Genomic DNA, 25,985 nt, shown 5'->3' with positions numbered 1-25,985 from the left:
AGAAAACCTAGAGGAGATGGCTGAATTCCTGTAAAGATAGAATCCTTGATTAAATCAGGAAGAATTACACATGCTGAACAGAACAATAGCAAGCAGCCAGGTTGAAATGGTAATTAAAAAATTCACCACCACCAACAAAAAAGGTCCAGGACCAGATGGATTCACAGCAGAATTCTATCAGACATTCAAATAATTGGTACCAATCCTGTTGACACTATTTCAGGAGATAGAGAGAGGGAACCCTCCCTAAATCATTCTGTGAAGCTAGTATCACCCTAATACCAAGACCAGGAAAGGACATAACAAAAAAAGAAAACTATAGACCAATATCCCTGATGAATATAGATGCTAAAATCCTTAACAAAGTACTAGCTAACTGAATCCAACAACATATCAAAAAGATAATGCACCACGATCAACTGGGTTTCATATCAGGAATGCAGGGATAGTTTAACATACACAAGTCAGTAAATGCGATATGTCACATAAACAGAATTAAAAAACAAAAATCACATGATCATCTCAATAGATGCAGAAAAAGCATTTGACAAAATCCAACATTGCTTTATGATTAAAACTCTCAGCAAAATTGGCATACAAGGGACATACCTCAGCATAATAAAAGCTGTCTATGACAAATCCACAGCCAGCATAATACTGAAAGGGGAAAAATTGAAAGCATTCCCTCTGTGAACTGGAATAAGATAAGGATAACTGCTCTCACCACTCCTCTTCCATATAGTACTGGAAGTCCTAGCCAGAGCAATTAGACAAGAGAAAGAAATAAAGGGCATCCAACTTGGTAAAGAGGAAGTCAGACTGTCAAACTGCTGATGATATGATTGTTTACCTTGAAAACCCTAAAGACTCCTTTGAAAGCTCCTAGAACTGATAAAAGAATTCAGCAAAGTTTCCAGGTACAAAATTAATGTATGCAAATCAGTAGCTCTTTTATATACCAACAACAGTCATGCGGAGAATCAAATCAAGAACTCAACCCCTTTTACAATAGCTGCAAAAAAAAAAAAAATTAAGATGCTTAGGAATACCTAACTAAGGAGTCAAAAGACCTCTACAAGGAAAACTACAAAACCCTACTGAAAGAAATCATAGATGACAAAAACAAATGGAAACACATCTCATGGTCATGGATGGGTGTAGAATCAGTATTGTGAAAATGACCATACTGCTAAAAGCAATCTACAAATTCAACAGAATTCCTATACGTACCACCATCATTCTTCACAGAATTAGAAAAAACAACGCTAAAATTCATATGGAATCAAAATGAGCCTGCATCGCCAAAGCAGGACTAAGCATAATTAACAAATCTGGAGACCTCACGTTACGTGATTTCAAATTATAAGGCCATAGTCAGCAAAACAGCATGGTACTGGTATAAAAACAGGCATATTGGCCAATGGAACAGAATAGAGAACCCAGAAATAAACCCAAATACTTACAGCTAACTGATCTTTGACAAATCAAACAAAAACACAAAGTGGGGAAAGGACATCCTTTTCAACAAATGGTGCTGGCATAGTTGGCTAGCCACATACAGGAGAATGAAACTGGATCCTCATCTCTCACCTTATACAAAAATCAACTCAAGATGGATCAAGGACTTAAATCTAAGACCTGAAACTCTAAAAATTCTTGAAGATAACATTGGAAAAACCCTTCTAAACATTGACTTTGGCAAGGATTTCATGACCAAGAACCCAAAAGCAAATGCACTGAAAACAGATAAATAGCTACAACCTAATTAAACTAAAGAGCTTTTGTATGGCGAAAGGAATAGTCGACAGAGTAAACAGGCCACAGAGTGGGAGAAAATCTTCACAATCTATACATCTGACAAAAGGACTACTATCCAGAATCTACAATGAACTCAAACAAATTAGCAAGAAAAAAACAATCCCATCAAAAAGTGGTTTAAAGACACGAATAAACAGTTCTCAAAAGAAGATGTGCAATGGCCAACAAACTTATGAAGACATACTCAACATCACCAATTATCAGGGAAATGCAAATCAGAACCACAATGTGATACCACCTTACTCCTGCAAGAATGACCATTAAAACAGACAAACAAAAAATAATAGATGTTGGTGTGGATGTGGTGAACAGGGAACACTTCTGTATTTCTGGTGGGAATGTAAACTAGTACAGCCACTATGGAAAACAGTGTGGAGATTCATTTAAGAGCTAAAAGTAGAACTGTCACTTGATCCAGCAATCCCACTACAATCCCAGAGGAAAAGAAGTCATTATATGAAAAAGATACTTGCACAGACATATTTATAGCAGCACAGTTCACAATGGCAAAAATGTAGAACCAGCCTTAATGCCCATCAATCAATGAGTGGACAAAGAAACTGTGGTATGTATGTATATGCTGGAATACTACTCAGCCATAAAAAGGAATGGTTTCATGGCATTCGCAGCGACCTGAATGAGGCTGGAGACTGTTATTCTAAGTGAAGTAACTGAGTAATGGAAAACTAAACATCGTGTGTTCTCACTTTTAAGTGGGAGCCAAGCTATGAGGATGCAAAGGCATAAGAGTGACACAGTGGACTTTGGGGCCTCGGGGGGGAGAGGGTGGGAAGGGGATGAATCATAAAAGACTACAAATTGGGTGCAGTGTATACTCCTCAGGTGATGGGTGCACCAGAATCTCACAAATCACCACTAAATAACTTATGTAACCTAACACCACCGTTCCCCCAATAACCTATGGAAATAAAAAAATGAAATAACATTTTAAATAATTTTTCACATCTCTGCTTTTATCATTTGAAGGAGTATTTAAGTTTAATTTTGCAGTTGAAGGTCATGTTTTCAACGTGTATATTTTGATATGTATTATAGCGTGGATTGATTTTGTGTCAAAACACATGTAATGTAATTTATCGCTAGTATTTATGTTTATACAAACTTTGATTGTGTTTATACAAAAGGCTGTTCTATTTTATTTTCGCTTGGTTTCTGTAATAGTTAACATTTTTTGAGCTTATGTTATGTTTGAAGCACTGTGCTGGGAATTTCAAATGTATTATGTCCTTGGAAGTTTTAAAAACTATCTAAGAAGATAGGTATTTTTATCCCCATTGTACATAGGAAGAGACTCAATCAAGGAAGATAAGTGGTGGCTGTTTTAGTTACTGTTGCTGCATACTACGCCATCTCAAACTTGGTGGCAAAGAACAACGGTTGTATTATGCCTGTGAGTCAAGAATTCAGATGGGGTATAGCCCGAATGGCTTGTCTGGGGCCCTCAGCTGGAAAGATTCAATGCTGGGGTCTCTTGGAATAATAGGAAGTTTTTTTCACTCACATGTCTGGTGCCTAGAAACCTTGAAGACTGGAACTGCCAGTTGGAGAGCCATTATGTTAGCCTTTCCATTTGGGTTGACTTTCTTACAGTATGGGCATCTCAAGGTCATCGGACTTTTTATATGGCATTTCACAGCTCTTAAGTGCAAGCATTTCAGCACATGTGATGTTAGCTTTATTGCCCTTTACCAACTAGCATCTGTTGGTTACAAGTGAGTCATAAGCCACCAAGATTTAAGGGTTAGGGAACAGAGACCACCACTTCTTGGTGGGAGGAGTGTCAAGGTCACAGTTGTAGAATGAGAGATCTTCTTGCAGCCATCTAAGTCTGAATTTCAATCCTTGCAGTCTGTTTTTTCTTAATTTTTAAATTTTTTTATTTCAATAGGTTTTTGGGGAACAGGTGGTGTTTGATTAGATGAGTACATTCTTTAGTGGTGATTTCTGAGATTTTGGAGCACCCGTCACCTGAGCAGTGCACACTGTATCCAATGTGTAGTCTTTTATCCCCCGCCACCCCCATTCTTTCCCCCCGAGGCCCCAAAGTCCTATGTATCATTCTTATGCCTTTGCATCCTCATAGCTTAGCTCCCACATATGAGTGAGAACATACGATGATTGGTTTTCCATTCCTCAGTTACTTCACTTAGAATAATAGTCTCCAATTCCATCCATGTTGCTGTGAATGCCATTATTTTGTTCCTTTTGATGGCTGAGTAGTATTCCATGATACGTGTATATATATACACCACATTTTCTTTTTAAATCCACTTGTTGATTGATAGGCATTTGGGCTGGTTCTGTATTTTTGCAATTGCAGATTGTCATGGAGTCTATTTTGAGTTTTTTACCACTGTACTACTCTGCCTCCTAAGAATTCTTTAAGTAACCCTATCTCCTCAGTTGTTGCCAATGGGGATTCCAGGTATAGATAATAGACAGCTGATGTTTCTCTCCCTTTGTTGTATCTATTCTAGTTTGGTCTACGTGTCTTCCATCACAACTAGTTTGGATCACTTCCAGTTCGTTGGTGCTTCCTTGAGTCTGATAAAAATTCTGGTCACTTGATGTTCTACTGCCTTCCTTTTCTCCCTCAAACAGCTTGTATTCTAGCACCCATTTTGTATTTTAGCTATACCTTCCATGAATAAATCATTTATTTTTAAGTCATTATAGTTTTACTTTTATTCAGCCTTTAATATCACATTGTTTTGGTCATTTCCTTTTTGGGGGGAGCATTTTTTTTTATTCTTTCAAGCCCTTTCTATTTGCTCCTAGCAGTATTTTGTTCATATGTTAGTTATAGTACCCCTTACATTGTATTGTAGCCATCTGCTTATTGTTTTTTTCTTTAGATGTTTTATTGAAGAACAGGGATCTCTCATATGCAAGTTTGAATCTTTCCCTAGTAGTTAACACCATGGCTTACACATAGTGGCTGTTAGATGAATAACTTAGTAAAAGGTTGCCTACCTTTTATGAGATGGAAAACAATTAAAAATATTTTAAACAAGAAATAGATCTTTTTCTAGCTATATTGTGTGTAGTGCTGCTAAGTACATTTTGACAGTTAGTAGTTTACTCTTTTTTAAATTTTCTTTTTCTTTTTTTTTTTTTGTTTTTGAGCTGGAGTCTCACTCTATTCCCCAGGGTGGAGAGCAGTGGCACCATCTCAGCTCACTGCAACCTCTGCTTCCCAGTTTCAAGTGATTCTCCTGCCTCAGCCTCCCATGTAGGTGGGACTACAGGCGTGCACCACCACACCTGGCTAATTTTTTTTTTTTTTAGTAGAGATGGGGTTTTACCATGTTGGCCAGGCTGGTCTCAAACTCCTGACCTCAGGTGATCTTTGGCCTCCCAAAGCGTTGGGATTATAGGCATGAGCCATTGCACCCGGCCTAAAAAATTGTTTTTAACCTGTTAGCACTCCTTAATATCCATATCAGAAGCTATACATTTTTAAAGTTGTTAAATATTAAGTAATTTCACGGAAATTGAGTAATCTTATTAGTAAGTGTAAATGTTTTTCTGAAGGGTTTGATTCATTAGGATGTATCTGTTTGAAGGAAGGTGTTTAGTGGAGCTTGACATCTGGGTTTTTAAAAGTAGGAAATTATATTTAAGCAAAGAATCACTGTTCAAGTAATAGGTTTAGCAATTTTCTGTGCCATTTAGGAAGTTATATTTATTTTCTTTTTTCTTTTTTTGAGACAGAGTCTCTCCTCTGTCACCTGGGCTGGAGTCCAGTGGCACAATCAGGCTCAGCCTGCCCAGTAACTGGGACTACAGGCACCAACCACCACATCCAGCTTACTTTCGTATTTTTTTTTAGAGATGGGATTTCACCACGTTGCCCAGGCTGGTCTCAAACTTCTGATCAAGCAGTCTGCCTACCTTGGGCTGTCAAAGTACAGGGATTACAGACCGCAACCACCGTGCCTGTCCAGGAAGTTGCATTCTTAGAATCATCAAATTTTTTTCAAATAAAACATTTCCAAATACTTTAAATAATATACAAATCAAGGCTGAGTAGTGTTTACAACTGTGACATTCCAGAAGCTATGTACTTCTGGCTGTTAATACAGGATATATGGTTATCTCATATTTTCATGAAAAGTGCTTCATAGATTGCGATTGATTACAAGTTCTCATTGTAAATGTTGCAGAGTGCAGTTGATATATGATTAATCCCATATATGAATAATCCACTAAAATTTAATCCACTTAAAATGTCTTTTCTTCATTGTGTTTTAAATTTTAAAGTGCTGATTTCACAGTGCTGGTTTTGTGGCCATTTGCTTTTGTAGCTTAATTTTCCCATAGGGTGATGATTTTCACTTAACAGAAGTTGTTTTTACTTTTGAATTGTGAACTTTTTCAGGTAGAAGAAGGCTGGTGGAGTGGAACCCTGAACAACAAGTTGGGATTGTTTCCCTCAAATTTTGTGAAAGAACTAGAGGTAACAGATGATGGTGAAACTCGTGAAGCCCAGGACGATTCAGGTAGACTATTTCTTAAAATTTTTAATTGATTTAAATAAATTTTCTATATCATCTAGTGTTTTATTTTGTATTTTTTGAAACTCTGTTCTTCGTTTTGAACTTTCAGTCAGCTTCAATTAGTCTACTTTAAAAAAGCAAATTATGATGGGGACCTAAACTGAATTAAATATCTGGTTCAATTATTTTTCTTTCTCTGATTTCTGCTTTAACCTTAAGTAAATCTTTAGTACCCTGAGTTTAAAATGATTCATTTTAGGTTATGATTCATCTTAGGTTAATGATTTCTTCCTGGTAAAGATATATTCATATGCATTTTTGGCCTGCCCAGTTTGCAAGTGGACTCTTGAATACTTCAGAAATTTTAGAAATAAGAAACAACCTTACTTTTGTTATTTTCTTTATTCACATAATAGATTTTGTTTATTCTGGGCAGCCAAATATCATTTAGTTATTTTGTGATGTTAGTTATTTAGAGACTCACCCACAAATTCTTCTTAATTTGCTCACCATTTAAGAGTATGATTGACAAAATTTTATCCCAAAGATGGATTTAAATTTTGTTACTTTTAAGAATTGCTGTAGGAATTAGGAGAGTTGTGTTTTGTTTTCTAAAAGAGGTCTCGAATTTACAAGTGGAAATGTGGGGATAAGAATATGTTTTTCTTGATGGAAATGTATATGTAGTGAGAATTTTCAGGGATTTACGTTAGGTAATATTATTTGACAATTTTATGATTAGATAGATTTGTAGATACTAGGAGTAGACCATAACCTTAAGGTTGCCAGTATCATTGGTTTTTGTTTTTAGAACTGGCTTAATGCGAACATATGAAAACTAAATATTAAAAATAATGAGGTGAATTTGTAAGATTGCTGAGACTGCTTAGGTACTGAATACTTTTCATTGTGTCCCTATATTTTATGCTTTAATCTATCTTTAGTTACAAGATCATGTTAAGGTGTTAGTCTTCCATGATGGCAGAAACTATGTCTTAGTTGTCTTTGCTTAACTGTATTTTTTTCGTTTACAAAACAGGAATAATTTTTTTTTTTTTTTAACATGAAAGGGCTGTTTCGTGAATTGACAGGTAGTTTCTAAGCATAAAGATGTTTGCAGCATCATAGATTGTTGTGAGCTGTCAGTTTTTTTTTCTTTCTTTTATCATTACCTTCATTGTCTTACATATGGAAGAGTAAAAATTTTGAAATTAAGTAGGAAAACAAAGTTGGTATAGCAAATGGGTTTATAAACTCAGTGCGCTCAGTGGTAAGAGAATGCAATTTTTTTCCTTTTTTTTTTTTTTTTGTTAAACTTTAAGTTCTGGGATACATGTACTGAACGTGCAGGTTTATTACATAAATAGCTCTTATTATTACACGTGCCATGGTGGTTTGCACCTATCAACCCGTCATCTACATTAGATATTTCTCCTAATGCTATCTCTCCCCTTGCCTCCCACCCTCCGAACAGGCCCCGGTGTGTGATGTTCCCCTCCCTGTGCCCCTATGTTCTTACTGTTCAGCTCCCATTTATGAGTGAGAACATGTGGTGTTTTTCTGTTCCTGAGAATGACAATTTCCAGCTTCATTAATGACCCTGCAAAGGACATGAACTCTTTTTTTTTTTTTTTTGAGATGAAGTTTTACTCTTGTTGCTCAGGCTGGAGTGCAGTGTTGCAGTCTCAGCTCACCGCAACCTCTGCCTCTCGGGTTCAAGCGATTGTCCTGCCTCAGCCTCCCAAGCAGCTGGGGCTACAGGCACGTGCCACCACGCCTGGTTAATTTTTTGTATTTTTAGTAGAGACGGGGTTTCTCCCTGTTGGTCAGGCTGGTATTGAACTCCCAACCTCAGGTGATCCGCCTGCCTTGGCCTCCCAAAGTGCTGAGATTACAGGCGTGAGCCACTGGGCCCAGCTGAACTCGTTCTTTTTTATGGCTGCATAGTATTCCGTGTGTATATGTGCCACATTTTCTTTATCCAGTCTAACATTGATGGGCATTTGGGTTGGTTCCAAGTCTTTGCTATTGTAAATAAGTGCTGCAATAAACATGTGTGCATGTGTCTTTATAGTAGAATTATTTATAATCCTTTGGGTGTATACCCAGTAATGGGATTTCTGGGTCAAATGGTATTTCTAGTTCTAGATCCTTGAGGAATCGCCACACTGTCTTCCATAATGGTTGAACTAATTTACACTCCCATGAACATTGTACAGGCGTTCCCATTTCTTCACATCCTCTCCAGCATCTGTTGTTTCCTGACTTTTTAATGATCGCCATTCTAACTGGCATGAGATGGTATCTCATTGTGGTTTTGATTTGCATTTCTCTGATAACCAGTGATGATGAGCGTTTTTTCATGTGTTTTGGCTGCATAAATGTCTTCTTTTGAAAAGTGTCTATTCATATCCTTTGCCCACCTTTTGATGGGGTTTTTTCTTGTAAATATGTTTTAAGTTCTTTGTAGATTCTGGATGTTAGCTCTTTGTTAGATGAATAGATTGCAGAAATTTTCTCCCATTCTGTAGGTTGTGTGTTCACTCTGATGATAGTTACTTTTGCTGTGCAGAAGCTCTTTAGTTTAATTAGATCTCATTTGTCAATTTTGGCTTTTGTTACCATTGCTTGTGGTGTTTTAGACATGAAGTCTTTGCCCATGCCTATGTCCTGGTATTGCCTATGTTTTTTTCTAGAGTTTTTATGGCTTTAGGTCTTATGTTTAGATCTTTAATCCATCTTGAGTTAATTTTTGTATAAGGTATGAGGAAGGCGTCCAGTTTCAGTTTTCTGTATATGTCTAACCAGTTTTTCCAGCAACATTTATTAAATAGGGAATCCTTTCCCCATTGCCCGTGTTTGTCAGGTTTGTCAAAGATCAGGTGGTTGTAGATATGTGGTATTATTTCTGAGACCTCTGTCCTGTTCTGTTGGTCTGTATATCTGTTTTGGTACCAGACCATGCTGTTTTTGGTTCCTATAGTCTTGTAGTATAGTTTGAAGTCAGGTAGCATGATGTCTCCAGCTTTGTTCTTTTTGCTTAGGATTGTCGTGGCTATGTGGGCTCTTTTTTGGTTCCATATAAAATTTAAAGTAGTTTTTGTGTAATTCTGTGAAGAAAGTCAATGGTAGCTTGATGGGAATAGCATCAAATCTATAAATTACTTTGGGCAGTGTGGCCATTTTCATGATATTGAATATTCCTATCCATGAGCATGGAATGTTTTTTCATTTGTTTGTGTCCTCTCTTATTTCCTTGAGCAGTGGTTTGTAGTTCTCCTTGAAGAGGTCCTTCACATCCCTTGTAAGTTGTATTCCTAGGTATTTTATTCCCTTTGCAGCCATTGTGAATGGGAGTTTGCTCATGATTTGGCTCTCTGTTTGTCTTTTATTGGTGTATAGGAATGCTTGTGATTTTTGCTCATTGATTTTGTATCCTGAGACTTTCCTGAAGTTGCTTATCAGTTTAAGGAGATTTTAGGCTAAGATGATGGCATTTCCTAAATATACAACCTTTACTTCCTCTCTTCCTAGTTGAATATCCTTTCTTTCTCTTGCCTGATTACCCTGGTTAGAACTTCCAACACTATGTTGAATAGAGTGGTGAGAGAGGGCATCCTTGTCTTGTGCTGGTTTTCAAAGGGAATGTTTCCAGCTTTTGCTATTCAGTATGATGTTGGCTGTGGCTTTGTCATAAATAGCTCTTATTATTTTGAGATATGTTCCATCAATACCTAATTTGTTGAATTTTTTAGCATGAAGCAGTGTTGAATTTTATCGAAGGCCTTTTCTGCGTATATTGAGATAATTATGTGCTTTTTGTCATTGATTCTGTTTATCAAGGCAAACTTTTTGTGTTTTTTTAAGAGAGGAATAGTGTTTCGACGTGTGGTCATTGCTACTGGGGTAATGCTTCTGAGCCTTCTTAGTAGATTAAGCTGGAAAATGCTTACACGCACATACAATCCCGTACCTCTACCCATATGTCTTTATCATTCATCTGTTTATCCATCTTTACTGGTACCTCTAATTCCAATTTAATACCAGAAGGTATATTTTCATCTCTAATGATTTTATTTCTAAGCCCATTGACCATAGAAATATATGAAATGAGTAATTGAGTTTGCTTTACTTCTATTTATGTATGTATGTGTGTTTTTGAGACGGAGTCTTGCTCTGTCGCCCAGACTGGAGTGCAGTGGCGCAATCTCGGCTCATTGCAAGCTCTGCCTTCCAGGTTCATGCCATTCTCCTGCCTCAGCCTCCTGCGTAGCTGGGACTACAGGTGCCCGCCACCATGCCCGACTAACTTTTTTTTTTTTTGTATCTTTAGTAGAGATGGGGTTTCACCCGTGTTAGCCAGGATGGTCTCGATCTCCTGACCTCCTGATCTGCCCACCTTGGCCTCCCAAAGTGCTGGGATTACAGGCATGAGCCCCCACACCTGGCCGAGTTTGCTTTACTTCTAAGGAAATTTAATTTTTCTTCCAAGTTTTAGTTATCTACACATCGCAAGCTACAATTATATTGCCTGTGTTCATTTGCTTTTTAGTATAAAAGCCATCTAACATTAATTAGGCTTGAAAGGATGAATGCTTAGAAAGCAATATTATAATTCATGGTTTATCAATAAATTGTGAGTATAGAAAAACCAACATGAATTTAGTTTCTAAAAGATTGATGTAGAAGAAACCTCTTGAATTTTAGAAAGTGACAGGAAAAAATGTTACTTTACATAGTCGTAGAATACCAGTAATTGTTCTACAAAGTGGACAGTATATAACAGATCTAGTAATGAGAGCTAGGAATAGTGAGATTGTGAGGAGAAATTGCTGGTATATAACAGATTTTCAGGTCAAAGTTTTCAGTTAATTATAGTAATAATTTTTAAGTTATAAAGTGAAGACATAAATTAGTTTGATGGCTCTTTGCCTTCCACCAACAGGTCTTGCTTAAGCAAAGACTTGGTTGTGTTGAAGATTCGGCTTCACCTGAACCCACTGCTGTGGTAGAAGAGGGCGTTGTTGCTGAAGATGTAATGGATGTTAATACTACTACTGCTTTACAGGAGATTCCAAAGACTACCTTCATGCACAATAGCCTAGCAGTGGAATTTGTGAAGCTAGCCAAGCCTTAGACAAGTGGCAAGCTGATGTTTGTGTGCTTGCATCCAACTGTCATGAACCTTTGTATGTCAAGTTAGTGGAGGCCCTTTGTGCTGAACACCAAATCAACTTAATTAAGGTTGATGACAACAAGCAACTAGGGGAATGTGTAGGCCTCTGTAAAACTGATAGAGAGGGAAAACCCTATAAAGAAGTTGGTTGCAGTTGCGTAGTAGTTAAGGACTATGGCAAAGAATCTCAGGCCCAGTATGTCATCAAATGCAAGAAATGAACAAATAAAACTTTGTATCACATTTAAAAAATTGGTTTGATGAATAGTTTGAACTCTCCTATAATTTTTAGAATAAACATGCGACCAAAGGAAGAAGTAGAAGCTATTTTAACAAGTGAACATTTCTTAACCTTTGTATTTATTCAGTTCTGATTTTCTGAGTGTATGTAATCCCTCTGTAGTCCAGAGGTGCAAGGGTCACATCTCTAGGGGGAGGACAAATGTGAAGTAAGTATACTTATAGAATAAAATGACTTGAGTTACTTTAGGTAGGTATCAAAAATGTTGGAGGAAGATATTTCTAAATGTAATATTTAGAAATTTGTCACTTCATTTTGCTTAATATGCAAATTTTCATCTCAGAAATGTCACAGGAAACATTAGAAAATATAATCGGCAACTCTTTAATCCTTGAAGAGGCAGGGAAAAAGGAGGATGGCTTTTAAAGCTTCTGTCCAAAATTGACATGTCATTTCCACTAACATTGTATTTGGCGGTTATGGTCATGCATGCGTTGGTGCAGCAGGGTGGGGATATGTAATTTTCTTACAAGGAGGGGCACCAAACATTTGTGTACAATGTTATGCTCTACCATATATTCATTGCAGATTGCCTTTAGAGAGTCCTTTTCTTTAAAGCTCATTAGCCTTTCAAAGGAGTTCAAATTTACTCTTACATTAGTTTGCAGCTCTCTGTAAGTGCTACATACTATACATGCTACAAAGTAACGAAAAAAGCCTGAGGTCAATGGCTACTTAATATGACTTGGGATGCCCAGTTGCCTCTCGTTTTTAAGTGTTCTTGTACTAGTTCTTTTCTCTTTAACTTAGCAATAAACTGGTAAAGATTCTAAATTTTTCTAAGGCTCTTTAATGAATTACATGAAAATATTAATGAAAATAGTTCCAGTTGTTTAGTTGTAGTTGTTTTAATAGTTTCAGTTTTCTTTAGTGCAGATACTGATTGTATTGAAAGAGAAAAATCATTGAAGTAGGAATCAGTGGAGAAGGAATCATACTAACTAGATGTACTTTCACTATTTTATATTACATTTATTTGAGAGTACTCAATAATTCTGAAGTCAGAACTTATGTGTAAGCGTGTGTAAAAACCATTAGAGAACATACATAAGTACCAAAACCACCTGGCTTAAATTTAATGGGGCATTCATCAATTAGCAAACTGTCTCCTGAGTTACTTCTGATGCACGTTAGTATTTCTTTAGGGTTCACAGGTGATTGGATCTTTTGATATCTACTTTTAACATTAAAATTTGGTATAAATTAAAATTTGGTGTAAATTAAAGCACATGAGTGAAATGATCTTTGTGATGCCATATAAAACTGAGCCCTTAAAATATTTCCAATTTAAAGTTTGTATAGGACCACCAGAACAAGAGATCTAATTTATATTTGAGTTTAGTTCATTACTTTTATAATTATAAAATACTTTGAACATTTTCTTATGCTGTTCAGCTTGATTTGGATTTTAGTAACTGTGCAGAATTTTGTCTGTTAGAAATATCCTTCCTTCTTTGTTTAACCCTTTTACAATAACTGTTCATTCTAAATGTGGAGCTTTGTGATTATGGGGTGGAAAGTCCGTGGTTGAAGTACACTATAATTTTTTTTTTTCCTTCCCCAACTCTAAATTTTAGGCAAGTTTCTGCATATTGTTGTGAATGTCAGGACGTGAGCATTATATAAGGAGTAACTACTTAAAATTTTCCTGTGTCCTAACAAAGTGTAACAGCCTCTGTCCATAATTGGTATTTTGACAGTCTTTTCAGTCAGTAAAATAATTATGTTCCTCGTAGCTGTTAGAAAAATTATAGTAGAATGTACTTATAAGTGTTATTTTTTTGCTTTCAGTATTGGAATGTCATATCCACTATATTTGATTATATCACATAGTTTCTCCTCACAGTCTTTTAAATTTAATAGGGTTCTCTTCCTCCTCCCTCCCCTTCCCCTTTTCTTCCTTTCTCTCCTATGTAATAATGGGATAATGTTCTTGGTTTGGCCAGTTAAACTCTGTTACTGCTAAGCAGATAATTCTGACTCTAAATAATATATAGACAATATTAAGTCTTCACAGATAATTTATTTTTAGATCCTCAGTTTTCATTGAAGAACTGTAAGATAAAAGGTTAAGAATGCCACCATTATGTTTTCTGTCGGAATGTGGTGAATTAATCATCTGTTCTGTTACTGAGTGGTTTCTATATATAAAGGTCCTTTTAGCATTCAGTCTCAGGGAAAGTATTGCTTCTCTAGGAAAGTGTTATGTTTTGGTTTTGTAATGTCTCCTTTTTAATTTTGTCAAATATACTTAACCCTTCTTTAGAGTGTCTTTTTGTCAACATGCGGATTCCACTTATTTGCCAAATAGGAATGTGTTTTCAAATTTTCCCCTTATTTTATGAAGTCAATGACTATATATACTTGTCTTTTCCACCCTTTTCTAAAAGTCTTCCACATTAAACCTCTTTCAGAATCTCCATTTCGATGTCTAATAGGTGTCTTAAACCCAAGTTGCCCAAAATTGATCCTCTGCCTTTTTTTTCTGCTCCATGTAATCTTCCCCATCTGAGTTAAGGACAAGTTCATCGTTTTTTTACTGAGGCCAAAATTCTTAGTTTTCTCTGGTACTCTTCTTTTTAACCTCGCACCCTACCATGATTCATTAACAGATTTTGTCAAAAAATGTTTAGAATCTATTTTCTTTTTACCACCTTCACTGCCACTATCCTGGTATAAGTTACCTTTTGCTGTGTAATTACCATAGCCTATATGCCATTACCTACTTAATAGTCTGGTAGCCAGTAGTGATCACCCTCCAGTTGCTTTGCATTTCACTTAGACTAAAAGCCAACATCTTTTAAAATGGCTACAAATTCCTCTATGATCTGGCATCCCCATATCCCTCCCTCCACCTTTCTTACCTCATCTCTTATTTAACTTTCCCCTTTGTTTACGTTGGTCACCTTAGATTTCTTAAGGATTTTAGGAACATTCCTCTCTCACAGACTTTGTGCTTGTTGTATACCTTTGTGTGGAATGCTCTTCTTCAAGATATCCTGATGGCTACTTATCTGATTCAGGATTCTCTCAGAATCACCTTATCATTGAGGCCCTTACTGACAGCTCTGTATAAAACAGCAGAAAGTCCCCATTATCTACTTTTTAATTCTCTTCTCTCTTTTTTTTAATGTTTCAAAGAAGAATTTGTTGCTATTGCTTATTAAGCTTATTGTCTGTCTACCTGCTCATTAGAACATATATATTTTTATTTATATTTGTTTACCCATTGTCTGTAACGGTGTCTGATATGTTGACACTCAGTGAAACAATGACTAGTATTTTGTGGTATATATAGAACTTTTCAAACACTTTTGTCAAGTGAAATCCTCTTCCCTTTTTTTTGCTTTAAGTTCTGGGATACATATGCAGGACATGCAGATTTCTTACATAGGTATAAGTGTGCCATGGTGGTTTGCTGCACCTATCGACTCGTCCTCTGAGTTCCCTTCCCCTGCTCTTCACCCCTCAACAGGTCCTGGTGTGTGTTTCCCTCCCTGTGTCCATGTATTCTCATTGTTCCGCTCCCACTTATGAGTGAAAACATGCAGTGTTTGGTTTTCTGTTCCTCTGTTAGTTTGCTGAGAATGATGGCTTCCAGCTTCATCCATGTTCCTGCGGAGGATATAATCTCATTCCTTTTTGTGGCTGCATAGTGTTCCACAGTGTATATGTACCACATTTTCTTTATCCAGCCTATTATTGATGGGCATTTGGGTTGGTTCCGTGACTTTGCTATTGTAAATAGTGCTGCTATAAACATATGCATGCATGTGTCTTTATAGTAGAATAAATCCTCTTAAGAGGATTAATGTCACTCCCATTTTAAGGGTCAAGAAATGGAAACTCCTGAGATTATTTACTGAGTGGTAAAATCATCATTAGAGTTTGGTTTTTATGATTTCCCAGTTTTTTTTTTTTTTTTTAAGCTTTACTGTGCTATTTAACATGTGAGATTATGGAAATTTGGTGGTTTTTCACTATTGTAGTCCATTTGTTTGCTGCTGTCTTCACCTAATTTTCTTTTAGGTATGCTTGTAGAACTATCTTTTCATGTACTTTCAGCTCTTTGAGTGTTATGAGTAGTAACATATGGGTATACTAGCATTTTTTATGAAGACAGTGTATTGCAAAATCTAAAATTTAAAAGTCAAAGCTGGTAAAGGGAAATTCTAAATATAAATACAACAGTTTAGTTAATTCAGCATTCATAGATTTATTCGTTCAATTTATTGGGTGCCTTTTGTTAAGCATATTGTACAAGGTCCTGGGCATACAGTGATCAGCAACATAGGCGTTATTTCCCCCATGTTCGAAGCTTTTGTTCCACTGGGAAAGAAAAGATGGTTTAAAAAAAGTGATTGTAATTTAGCAGGAGAAATATTTGTTACAGGAAAGGGTGCAATAAATGTATATAAGAGGGCTAGTCCAGACTTGGCAGGCTGTGAAGGAATGCACCCTGGGAGAAGTCATAGATTGAGATCCCACAATGGCTAGGAAATTTCTAAGCAAGTTTGTGGCAGAGGGTGAGGAAAATCATAGCATTTGCAAGATCCTGAAAGAGATTTAATTCAGAGACATTATAGAGTATATAATTAGATGTGGTGAATGTTGAGCCTGGAGAAATTATTGGGTCAGGCGTAAGAAAACATTACAAAAATGTTAATCAAATCACAGAGAAGCTGTAGAGTGAAATGATGAGATTGTTTTTCAGATAAATTGGTTGCAGTATGGAGGGGGAATTGCAATGTGGAGAGTAGACTGGAGAAGAGACTGGTCTGCTAACACCAGTTGAGAATGTTTTGATAATGAGGTAGAATTAGCCTAAACTAGAGCAATGCTATGGGGATGGAGAGACTTGTGTAGAATAGGAGCTATATAAGTGATAGCAGGAAGAACAGGACCTAGTGATAATGTTATTTAGGGGATGACCAAAAAAGAGGAGCCAACTGCTACCAGGTTTTTGGCTTTGTAAGGTGGAGATGTCATTGTCAGAGATAGGTTATTGGGAGATGATGATGTATCATTAAAACAGATGCCTAATTATTGAAAATAGGCAGTCCTAATTGGTAGGTTAGTTATTTTTGGATCATTGAAAATTACCAATTTTTACTACCATGTTGGCTGTTCACTTTTGGAGATGTTAAATTTGAGGCTTGTAGGGATGTGAGAGCATCCAAATGAAAGATATTTGATAGTCAGTTGTCTGTTGATCTGAATCCTTAGAAAAATTCCGGTGTCTGTGCAAAACTGGGGCTTGATAGTACTTTAGGTGGTGTAAGAAACGATGGGTAGGCCAGGCGTGGTGGCTCACGCCTGCAGTCCCAGCCCTTTGGGAGGCCGAGGTGGGTGAATCACGAGGTCAGGAGTTCGAGACCAGCCTGGCCCACATGGTGAAACCCCGTCTCTACTAAAAATACAAAAGAGTTAGCTAGGTGTGGTGGCTTGCACTTGTAATTGCAGCTACTTGGGAGGCTGAGGCAGGAGAATTGCTTGAACCTGTGAGGCGGAGGTTGCAGTGAGCCGAGTTTGTGTCATTGCACTCCAGCCTGGGTGACAGAGTGAGACTCCATCTCAAAAAAATAAAATATGATAAAAAAAAAAAAAAACAAAAAACAAACGAGTTTAGATTAGATGACCTAGGGAGAATATACAGAGTGAAAAAAAACTAAAGACCCTGGGATGGAATCCTGTGTAGTGACATTTAAGAAATGGACTGAGGAAGATTAACTGAAAAGAAGACCTAGAAAGCACAGAAGGAGAGAGCCAGAAAGAAACCTATGAATGTGTGGTAGTCAGTCAAGGGAGGAGAGTTATTCAGGGAGGCAGGGCCAGTAGTGTCAGATACTACTTGGGAGGTGAAGTAAAAGAGATCATGAAGGACCTAAACAACAGCAGTTGTGAGGTGATTAGGGCAGAAGCTGAATTGAAGAAGAAAGGAGGTTAGGCAGTGGAGAGAGTAAGTATAAGGCAGTTGCAGCAGTTGATGGCAACATATATTCAATAATGTTTTTGTTCTTTTTCTTAAAAAGGAAAAGTGTTGATCATCTTGATATCCTAATGGCTGACAAGTAGAAGGGGAACAGTTGAAGATGGAAACTCAGAAGAAGTGTAGTTACAGCACAATAGGATTTATCCAGAAAGTGGAGGAAATGGGTTTCACATTATGGCTATTATGATTAGTCTCAATTTATTGGAGATAGATCAGAGTTAGTAAGCTTAATGGTAGGAAGCTGAGGAAGATATTTCTGACTTTTGATGTCTTCTATAGAAAAGGAGTAATGTTATGAGTAAGTTGCTAAGTGGTGAGGCCAGAATTTTGAGGAGATGAAGGGGTTCCAGCAGGGATTCTTAAATGTTTGTGCCATTTATCCCTCTAGGCTTTACTGGGCAATTAGATGGATGCATCACACAAAACATTTAAGAAACCCTGATGGATTGTTCTTCAAGAGTTCTAGTCTCTTACAGGTAGAAAAAAATTCGTTTTTTTTAGGAGGAGTCAGCTGAAGTTTTATTTGATTATTCAGGTTCTGGAATAGAAGAAAGTGGTCGTTTCTAATGGGACACAGGATCCTGGGGAAGTGGTTGTATACCTCATGTACCAAAGATAGTAGATAGAAATTTGTTGGTCTGCAGCCTAGTCACTAGGAGTCAAGGTGTTACACAGTTTACCTTGAGGTCTGTACTCACGTATTAGTATTCACCTTATACTTCTCCTGGTGAGCAGCTTTGCAAGGAAACTTGTTCTGGAGTTTTGATGCCCTTACTGGTAGTATGTTATGGATCTTTCTGAGTTATTGTTAACAGCCAGACATTCTTTCTATGTGTACTTTTTAGGCACTATGCAATATTGATTGATTTTAAGTCCTATTAAAACACCCACACCCACACCTGCATGATCGACTTGCAAAATCCTTGAGAATAATAGTGAATGATGACTTTAATGGTAAACTTGGATTGATTCTATTAAATGCTTTTTATTTTCATCAAGTTTCTTTTTTTAATTTTTTTTAGCTTTCAGTTCAGTTCGCATGTGGTTTCTTGTTTTTGTTTTTCTCCAAACAAGTAATTGCATTTTGCAGTTCTTTTAAGTCACTTTATATGAAGATACAAACCATCAAGTAGCTTTTGCTATAGAGATTTAATGAGGAAGGAGGAGGGAGGGTTTAGGCTCAATAGACAGATGTGCTGTTTGTTTTATGACTGATAGCAATACACATAAAATGCAGATGTTTTTCTTCAAACATAGCAATTTAAGGACAATCGGATGGGTAAAGTATATGGGTATTAAAATGTTACAAGTACCATATAGATAAGATTATTGTTCTGTCTCATTATGGCACCTCCTGCATGCCCTTTTTCCTCCTCTTTTTTCCTTTCTCCTTATCCTTTTTCTTCTTTCCAGTGGCTGTTTTCCCTTTTATATTTTCCTCCTTCTTTGTGATCAGTGCTCTCACTTACTTATGGTTCTCAGTGATACAGCTTTTAAACTTTTAAAAAATGATAGACACTGAGCTGGGCACTGTTTAAAGAACTTTACAGAAATAAATTAGTTTATTTCTCATAGCAATCCTGTGAAGTTCCCCATTTTACAGGTGAAGAGATTGGGCAAATATAATGGAAGGGGCAAGATATGAATTGAGAAGGTGTGACCCTGGAGTTCATATACTTTACCACTACATCATGCTGCCTTGCAACCATTGATTTAATAGCCAACGTGGTAGTAAAATTTGGTATTTTTCATTTAGCCAAAAATAGCCTATCCATTAGAACTGGATATTTTTGATATCTAGCCATCTATTTTAATGATATATATTTTAATAACTCTAATAAAGGTTACAGTCACTAAATCCAAACCCCCTTCCTTGCCTTTTTTTTTTTGTTTTATGGCCTTAATCAAATAAACTGTGGAAATTGTACCTTAGAATAATCCCCTAAAGTTGTCTCTATCAATATATGATTTATTAATACCATGGATAGTTTCATTTTAAAAATGCCTTTTAGATATGCACCTCATGTACTAATCTGTACCAGAATATTGCTTTGTCCAACAGGCCAGTTATTGGAGGTATATATTAAACTATATAGAATACACTTCTGGCAGTGTGGTAGCAAGACAGTGTGGAATTCACTTTTCCCACCATACAAGATCGAGAATTGGAGAAAATATAGGAAGCAAATTTTTCCAAAAAGTAGACTGCACAGGACTGATATTCCTGAGAAAAGGAGAAAAAACAAGGGGGAAAGGAGAGCTCTACCATTGTCCTAGGTTTCTGCCAGGAGCTAATTTCTGAACTGCATTACAAGGAAAGGGGACCTAACCACAGCAGAAGGCTATGGTTTTGTTGAGGATTGATCAAAATTCAGGGAAACAAAGGCAGTTAGAAGTTTGTATTGCTGAACACCTGAAGTGAGAGCTGTATGTAGAGAGAGCACCAGAACTGTTCTTGGGTGTTGATTTGAGGGTTTAGCTGAGCACCAATCTGTGAATACGTACAGTGAAACCCCGGAGACTGAACATGAGCAACTTGTGAAGAAAGAGCAATTACTAGGGGTTAGTATGAGCAATTTCTGGGATGCTTATACAAGGCCAAGAATTGAGTTCTTTCTCTCTAGATTTCAGAGATTTTATTGACTACGTGGGCAATTCCGTAGAGAGGTGAAGTGGGGCTAAATTAGCCTTAGAATGAAGGTTGCTCTAATCCTACCCTAAAAAAGCTTCACACTAATGTGCAAATAACTTACCTGTTTGCCAGAAAAAAAAATTAAAAATTTGCTAGCACTCTTTAAAGTAGAATTTCTCAACCTTGTCACTGATGATGTTTTGGTCTGGATAACTATTTATTTTCAGGGGCTCTCTGGTACGTACAGGATATTAAGAAACATTCCTGATTTCTACTCACTAGATGTCAGTAACACTCCCCCATTGTAATAACCAAACATGTCTCCAGTTATTGCCTCATGTCTCTTGGGAGGCAGAATCCATCCTGATTGGAAATTACTATTGTAAATGATTACTATAAAATTTAGCATTCAACAACATCAAAATTTTAAATAAGTACTAGGTATATCAAGAAGCAGGGGCCAGGCTCAGTGACTCATGCCTGTAATCCCAGCGCTTTGGGAGGCCCAGGCGGGCGGATCACCTGAAGTCAGGAGTTCAAGATCAGTGTGGCCAACATGGTGAAACCCTGTCTCTACTAAAAATACAAAAAATTAGCCAGGTGTAGTGGTGGGCACCTGTAATCCCAGCTACGCGGGAGGCTGAGGCAGGAGACTTGCTTGAACCCGGGAGGTGGAAGTTGCAGTGAGCCGAGATCGTGCCATTGTACTCCAGCCTGGATGACAGAGCGAGACTCCATCTCAAAAAAAAAAAAAAAGAAGAAGAAAAAAAACAAAAGGCAGGAACATGTGACCCATAATCTGGAGGAAAAACTAGTTGGTAGAAAGAGACCCAGAAATGATGGAATTAGCAGATATTAAAATAACTGTGATAGAAATGCCCAATATGCTCAAGATTGTAAGGGAAAATGTTAATATAATGAGTAGTAAGTAGAAGACATAAAAAGAGCCAAGTGGAACCACCAGAGATGGGATTTAAAAGGACAAAATGGAACTACTAGAGATGAAAAACACATCTGAAGTGAATTTCTTCCTGTGAAATTTTAACAGAAGACTAGACAATGTAGAGGAAAAGATCATTGAACTTGAAAATGTGACAATAGAATATATGCAGAATGAAGTGGAAAGAGCAAAAAGACTAAAACTTCAAAAACTCTAGCAACTTGGGATGTTTTTATTTTTGAGACAGGGTCTCACTCTGGTGCCAAGGCTGGAGTGCAGAAGTGCAGTTTCTACCGGAGTGATCTCCACTCACTGCAACCTCTGCGTCCTGGGTTCAAGTGATTCTCTCACCTCAGCCTCCCGAGCAGCTGGGACTACAGGTGTGTGCTGCCACGCCTGACTAATTTTTCTATTTTTTGGTAGAGATAGGGTTTCACTATGTTGGCCAAGTTGGTCTCTAACTCCTGACCTCAAGTGATCCACTTGTCTCAGCCTCCCAAAGTGCTGGGATTACGGGCGTGAGCCACTGCACCTGGCTGGGATAATTTTAAATGGTCTAACATATGTAGCTGGAGTCCCAGAAGGAGAGGAGAGAGGGTGGATGAAAAAATGTTTGAAGGAATAATGCTAAAAAATTTTCCAAATTTGATGCAAGTTATAAACCCACATATGCAAGATTGTAAACAAAGCTTGGCAGATAGTAATCATGTGGTGGATGCAAGCAACAAAGCAAAAACCTTAGAAGGGACCACAGGAGAAAAGCTACATCAAATAAATGAGGTAAGAATTCTGCAGATTATCTTCAGAAACTGTATAAATCACAAGACAATCTCCCATGGGTACTGAGGGGCAATTATGTTTTAAAGCCTAGAGCAGCACCTCAGAAACAAAACATTGAAGTTGTCTTAGTTTTTGCTGCTGTAACATAATACCCAAGACTGGACAATTTGTTAAAAACAAAAACTCTTTCTCACAATTCTGGAGTTTGAGAAGTCCCCTCATCTAGGCACTAGCAGGTTCAGTATCTGATGGGGCCTGCCTGGTCTCTGCTTTGAAGATAGTGCCTTGTTTCTGTATTCTCCAAAGGGGATGAATGCCGTGTCTTCCCCTGGCAGAAGGGGGAGAGGGGTGATCTCACTCGCTCAAGCCTCATGGTCTAATCACCTCCTAAAGGCCTCAGCTCCTAATACTACCATGTTGGGGCTTAGGTTCTAACATAATGAATTTTAGAGGGACACATACATTCAGACTGTAGCAGAGGTATAGCTAATAAGTTAATAGTAAAATGGAATACTAAGAAATGCTTTTTTTGAAAAGAAAGACTGGAAATGAGAAAAAAGGAAGAAATATCAAGTGGGTAAATAGAAGAAAACAAATAGCAAGGTAATGGATTTAAACATAACTACATCAGTGGTTATGTTAAATGCAGATGGTCCAAAAACTTCAATTGAAAGACTAAGATTGTCAGCCTGGATGATACAAAAATTCACTGACATGTTAAAAGAAGAATAGAAAAAGATGTTCTGTGCAAAGCGTAATAAATTTAGAATGAGTATATTAATATCAAAGTATATTTCAGGAAAGAAAATATTACCACGAAATAAAAAGGACATTTTATAGTGATGGAGCTAATTCATAAAAATTAATAGCAATTCTAAATATATAACTCAACAATAGAACTTCAAAGTACATGAGATACAAACTTCCAGAACTGAAAGAAATAGATAAATCCATGAAAAGAATGAAAAGATTTAAACATATATCTCTCAATAATTGGTAGAACTAATGAACAAAAAGATGAGCAAAATTCATATTTAGAAGACTTGAACTGAATAACATTCTTAATTAAGTGGACCCAAATGACGTTTACGGAATAGTTCAACAACAGAGTACTTTCTGAAATACTTTTGAAAGTACTTTTTGAAGTACACTTTTGAAGTTTACTTGGAATCTGCACGAGATAGACCCTATGTTGGGGCATCAGACAAGTCTCATCAAATTTAAAAGGATTGGCATTGAACGGTACAGGTTTTGTGACCACAGTGGAATTATTTGTGAAACACCAAGATATTTGGGAAATCCTCAGATACTTGAACAACACTTGTAAATAACCTACGGATTAAAGAAGAAATTATAAGGGACATTAGAACAGTTTTTGATATAAATGAAAGTGAAACACAACATATCAGAATTTGTGGAATGCAGGTAAAGCAACATTTGTAGGGCAATTTATAGCCTTAAATGCTTGAGTAATAGAAGAGATACCTTAAACAAGAAAAGGGAGAGCAAATTAAACCTGAAATAATTAGAAGAAAGGAAATAAGAGCAGAAAACTCTGAAATAAAAAACAGACCAACAGACAAGAAAATCAAGTTCAAAAGTTGAGTGTTGTGAAATGATTAAAAAAAAAAAAAAAATTGGTAATACCCTAACAAGACTGATCAAAGAGAAAAGAGAAAAACAAAAATTACATTTTCAGATGTGAAGGGATATCACAGACCTGACAAATAAAAGTGTAATACGGAAATATGCTCATAAATTTGACAACTTAGATGAGATATGCAAACCCTTGTACAAGCATAATTAACCAGAGCAGACATAGAAGAAATAGAAATTCTAAATAATCTATGTGAAATAAATTGTATTTAAGATTAAAAAATCTTCACATAAGGAAAATTTCTAGCCAAGGTGATTTTCACTGGTACTATCAAGCATTTGATCTTACACAGATTCTTTCAGATTTCTTAGGTCTGTATGACCTTGATATCAAAACCTCATGAATTAATTTGAAAAAAAGGAACTACATATTATTATCTCTCATGAACACAGACACAGAAATCTTTGAAGTATTCCATCAAATTCAGCAAAATATTTAAAGGTTACGTCAAACTCAGCAAAATATATAAAGGTTAGTACATCATGATACTAATGGGGTCTGTTCCATCCATGCAAGGTTGGTTTAAAAAGTTTATATAATTCACAGTGTTAACAGTTTACAGGGGAACAACCATATGGTCATTTCACTAGATGCAGAAAGAGAATTTACGTATTCAGTTCTTAATGATGAAAACGCTACATAGTAGCATAGAAGGGAGTTTTCTAAATTTTATAAAGCTCATCTGTGAAAAACCTGAAGCTACATTCTTAATGGTAGATACGTAGTAGCATATCTGTACAATGGGATACTAATCAGCAATAAGAAGGAATGAAGCATGGGTGCATGCAACAGCATGGATGAATCTCATATATTCTGTGTAGCCAAAGAAGTAGATGTAAAAAGCTTATGTACTATGTGATTATAATTTATTTGAAAAAGGGCAAATGTATAGTGACAGTGAAGTTCAGAGGTTTCTTGAGGCTTGGGGGAAGGATCGACTGTGATGGTGTACAAGTGTGTGACGAATTGTTCTGTATCTTTCTGTATTTACGTGGTGTGACATTTGTCAAATATTACTGAAATGTGTATTTAAAACGGGTTCATTTTATCGATTGTAAACATTCTCTCAATGAAGTTGAATTTTAAAAATATGTTATGAAACTATCTTCTCCACTTCAGTCTTCTATGTGACTTAGGATAATATTGAAAATGGTTAGGGTAGATCACTATACTTGTTAGCATTATATTTTTAAAGTTAATAACTTGTTTTGGCAAACCACCTGTAAAATGGTCATTTCGATCGATGCAGAAAGATCTTCTCACATTTGATTGGAGACTTTGTGATCTGAGCCATTATATTGAATTGTTTAAGACTGTGGTTTTGGGGTCATCTAGAATTCACTTCAAAAATTGATTTTGTTGCTACCTGTATGTCCCTGGGAAAGTCATTAATATCCCTTTGTCCAGGTTTATTTATTTGTAAAATGAGAAGTAATAGTGCTTAATGTTAAGAAGCTCATGTGGGCTTATAAAAATGAGATAATTCATATGCAGTGCTTAACCAAGTGCCTGGTACAGAATTAGCTCTGAATAAACGGTAACTACTGTTTTTGTTGTCCCTGTTGTTCTGTTATTTTTCAACAGACTACCTCAGTTCAGTGAACTGTCACCACATATTTTTCCTTACCCCATACCCCCAGTCTTCAGTGTTTCTGGATTTTTACTCTAGAACTTTGTTTCTTACTTAGATTATAAGGCTCTTTGAGGATCTCTTGAAAGCTGTACCTGTTTTACCCAGAAAAATGTACATAAAAATAACCACAGTTTTCCATAGGGTTGTTCATGGACTTATTGAGCCTATACATAAGAACCTTTGTTGCTGAGCAAGAATGTAAAAACATTCTTACCCATATAATATTAAACTTAAAAATTTTTTATTATTATATAGTAATGGTTTCCATTGACTGCTTTAAAATTAGACCTATTACCTAGTCTCTGAGCTAAAAGGACAGGTTATGAACTATTGACCTTTTTAAAATAAACATTCTCAGTTTTTATATTCAGAAACTCATGCTAACTTTGATTGGATTGAATCATATAGCTTTAAAAAATAATCTTATCTCTTTATTGTTTGTCTCACATTGTATCATCTTTGGCCAAAAGCTATACATTGACATGCTGTTTTTAAGGACCTTGTATGACATGATTTCCTAATTAGGATTTCTTAAT

General features: G+C 36.5%; 1 protein-coding gene across 2 annotated transcripts in view; it reads left to right on the top strand.

The window, feature by feature from the left end:
- Positions 1-25,985, top strand: part of CD2AP (CD2 associated protein) — a 155,380-nt gene that overhangs the window by 72,379 nt on the left and 57,016 nt on the right. For both annotated transcript variants that reach the window (XM_010386622.2, XM_010386623.2), the window contains exon 5: positions 6,221-6,341. In XM_010386622.2, the coding sequence (XP_010384924.1) occupies positions 6,221-6,341 (121 nt within the window). The remainder of the gene's footprint in view (positions 1-6,220; positions 6,342-25,985) is intronic.

This window comes from Rhinopithecus roxellana, chromosome 4 (assembly GCF_007565055.1).
Source record: "Rhinopithecus roxellana isolate Shanxi Qingling chromosome 4, ASM756505v1, whole genome shotgun sequence".
NCBI lineage: Eukaryota > Metazoa > Chordata > Mammalia > Primates > Cercopithecidae > Rhinopithecus > Rhinopithecus roxellana.
This window is presented reverse-complemented; position numbering and strand designations above follow the sequence as displayed.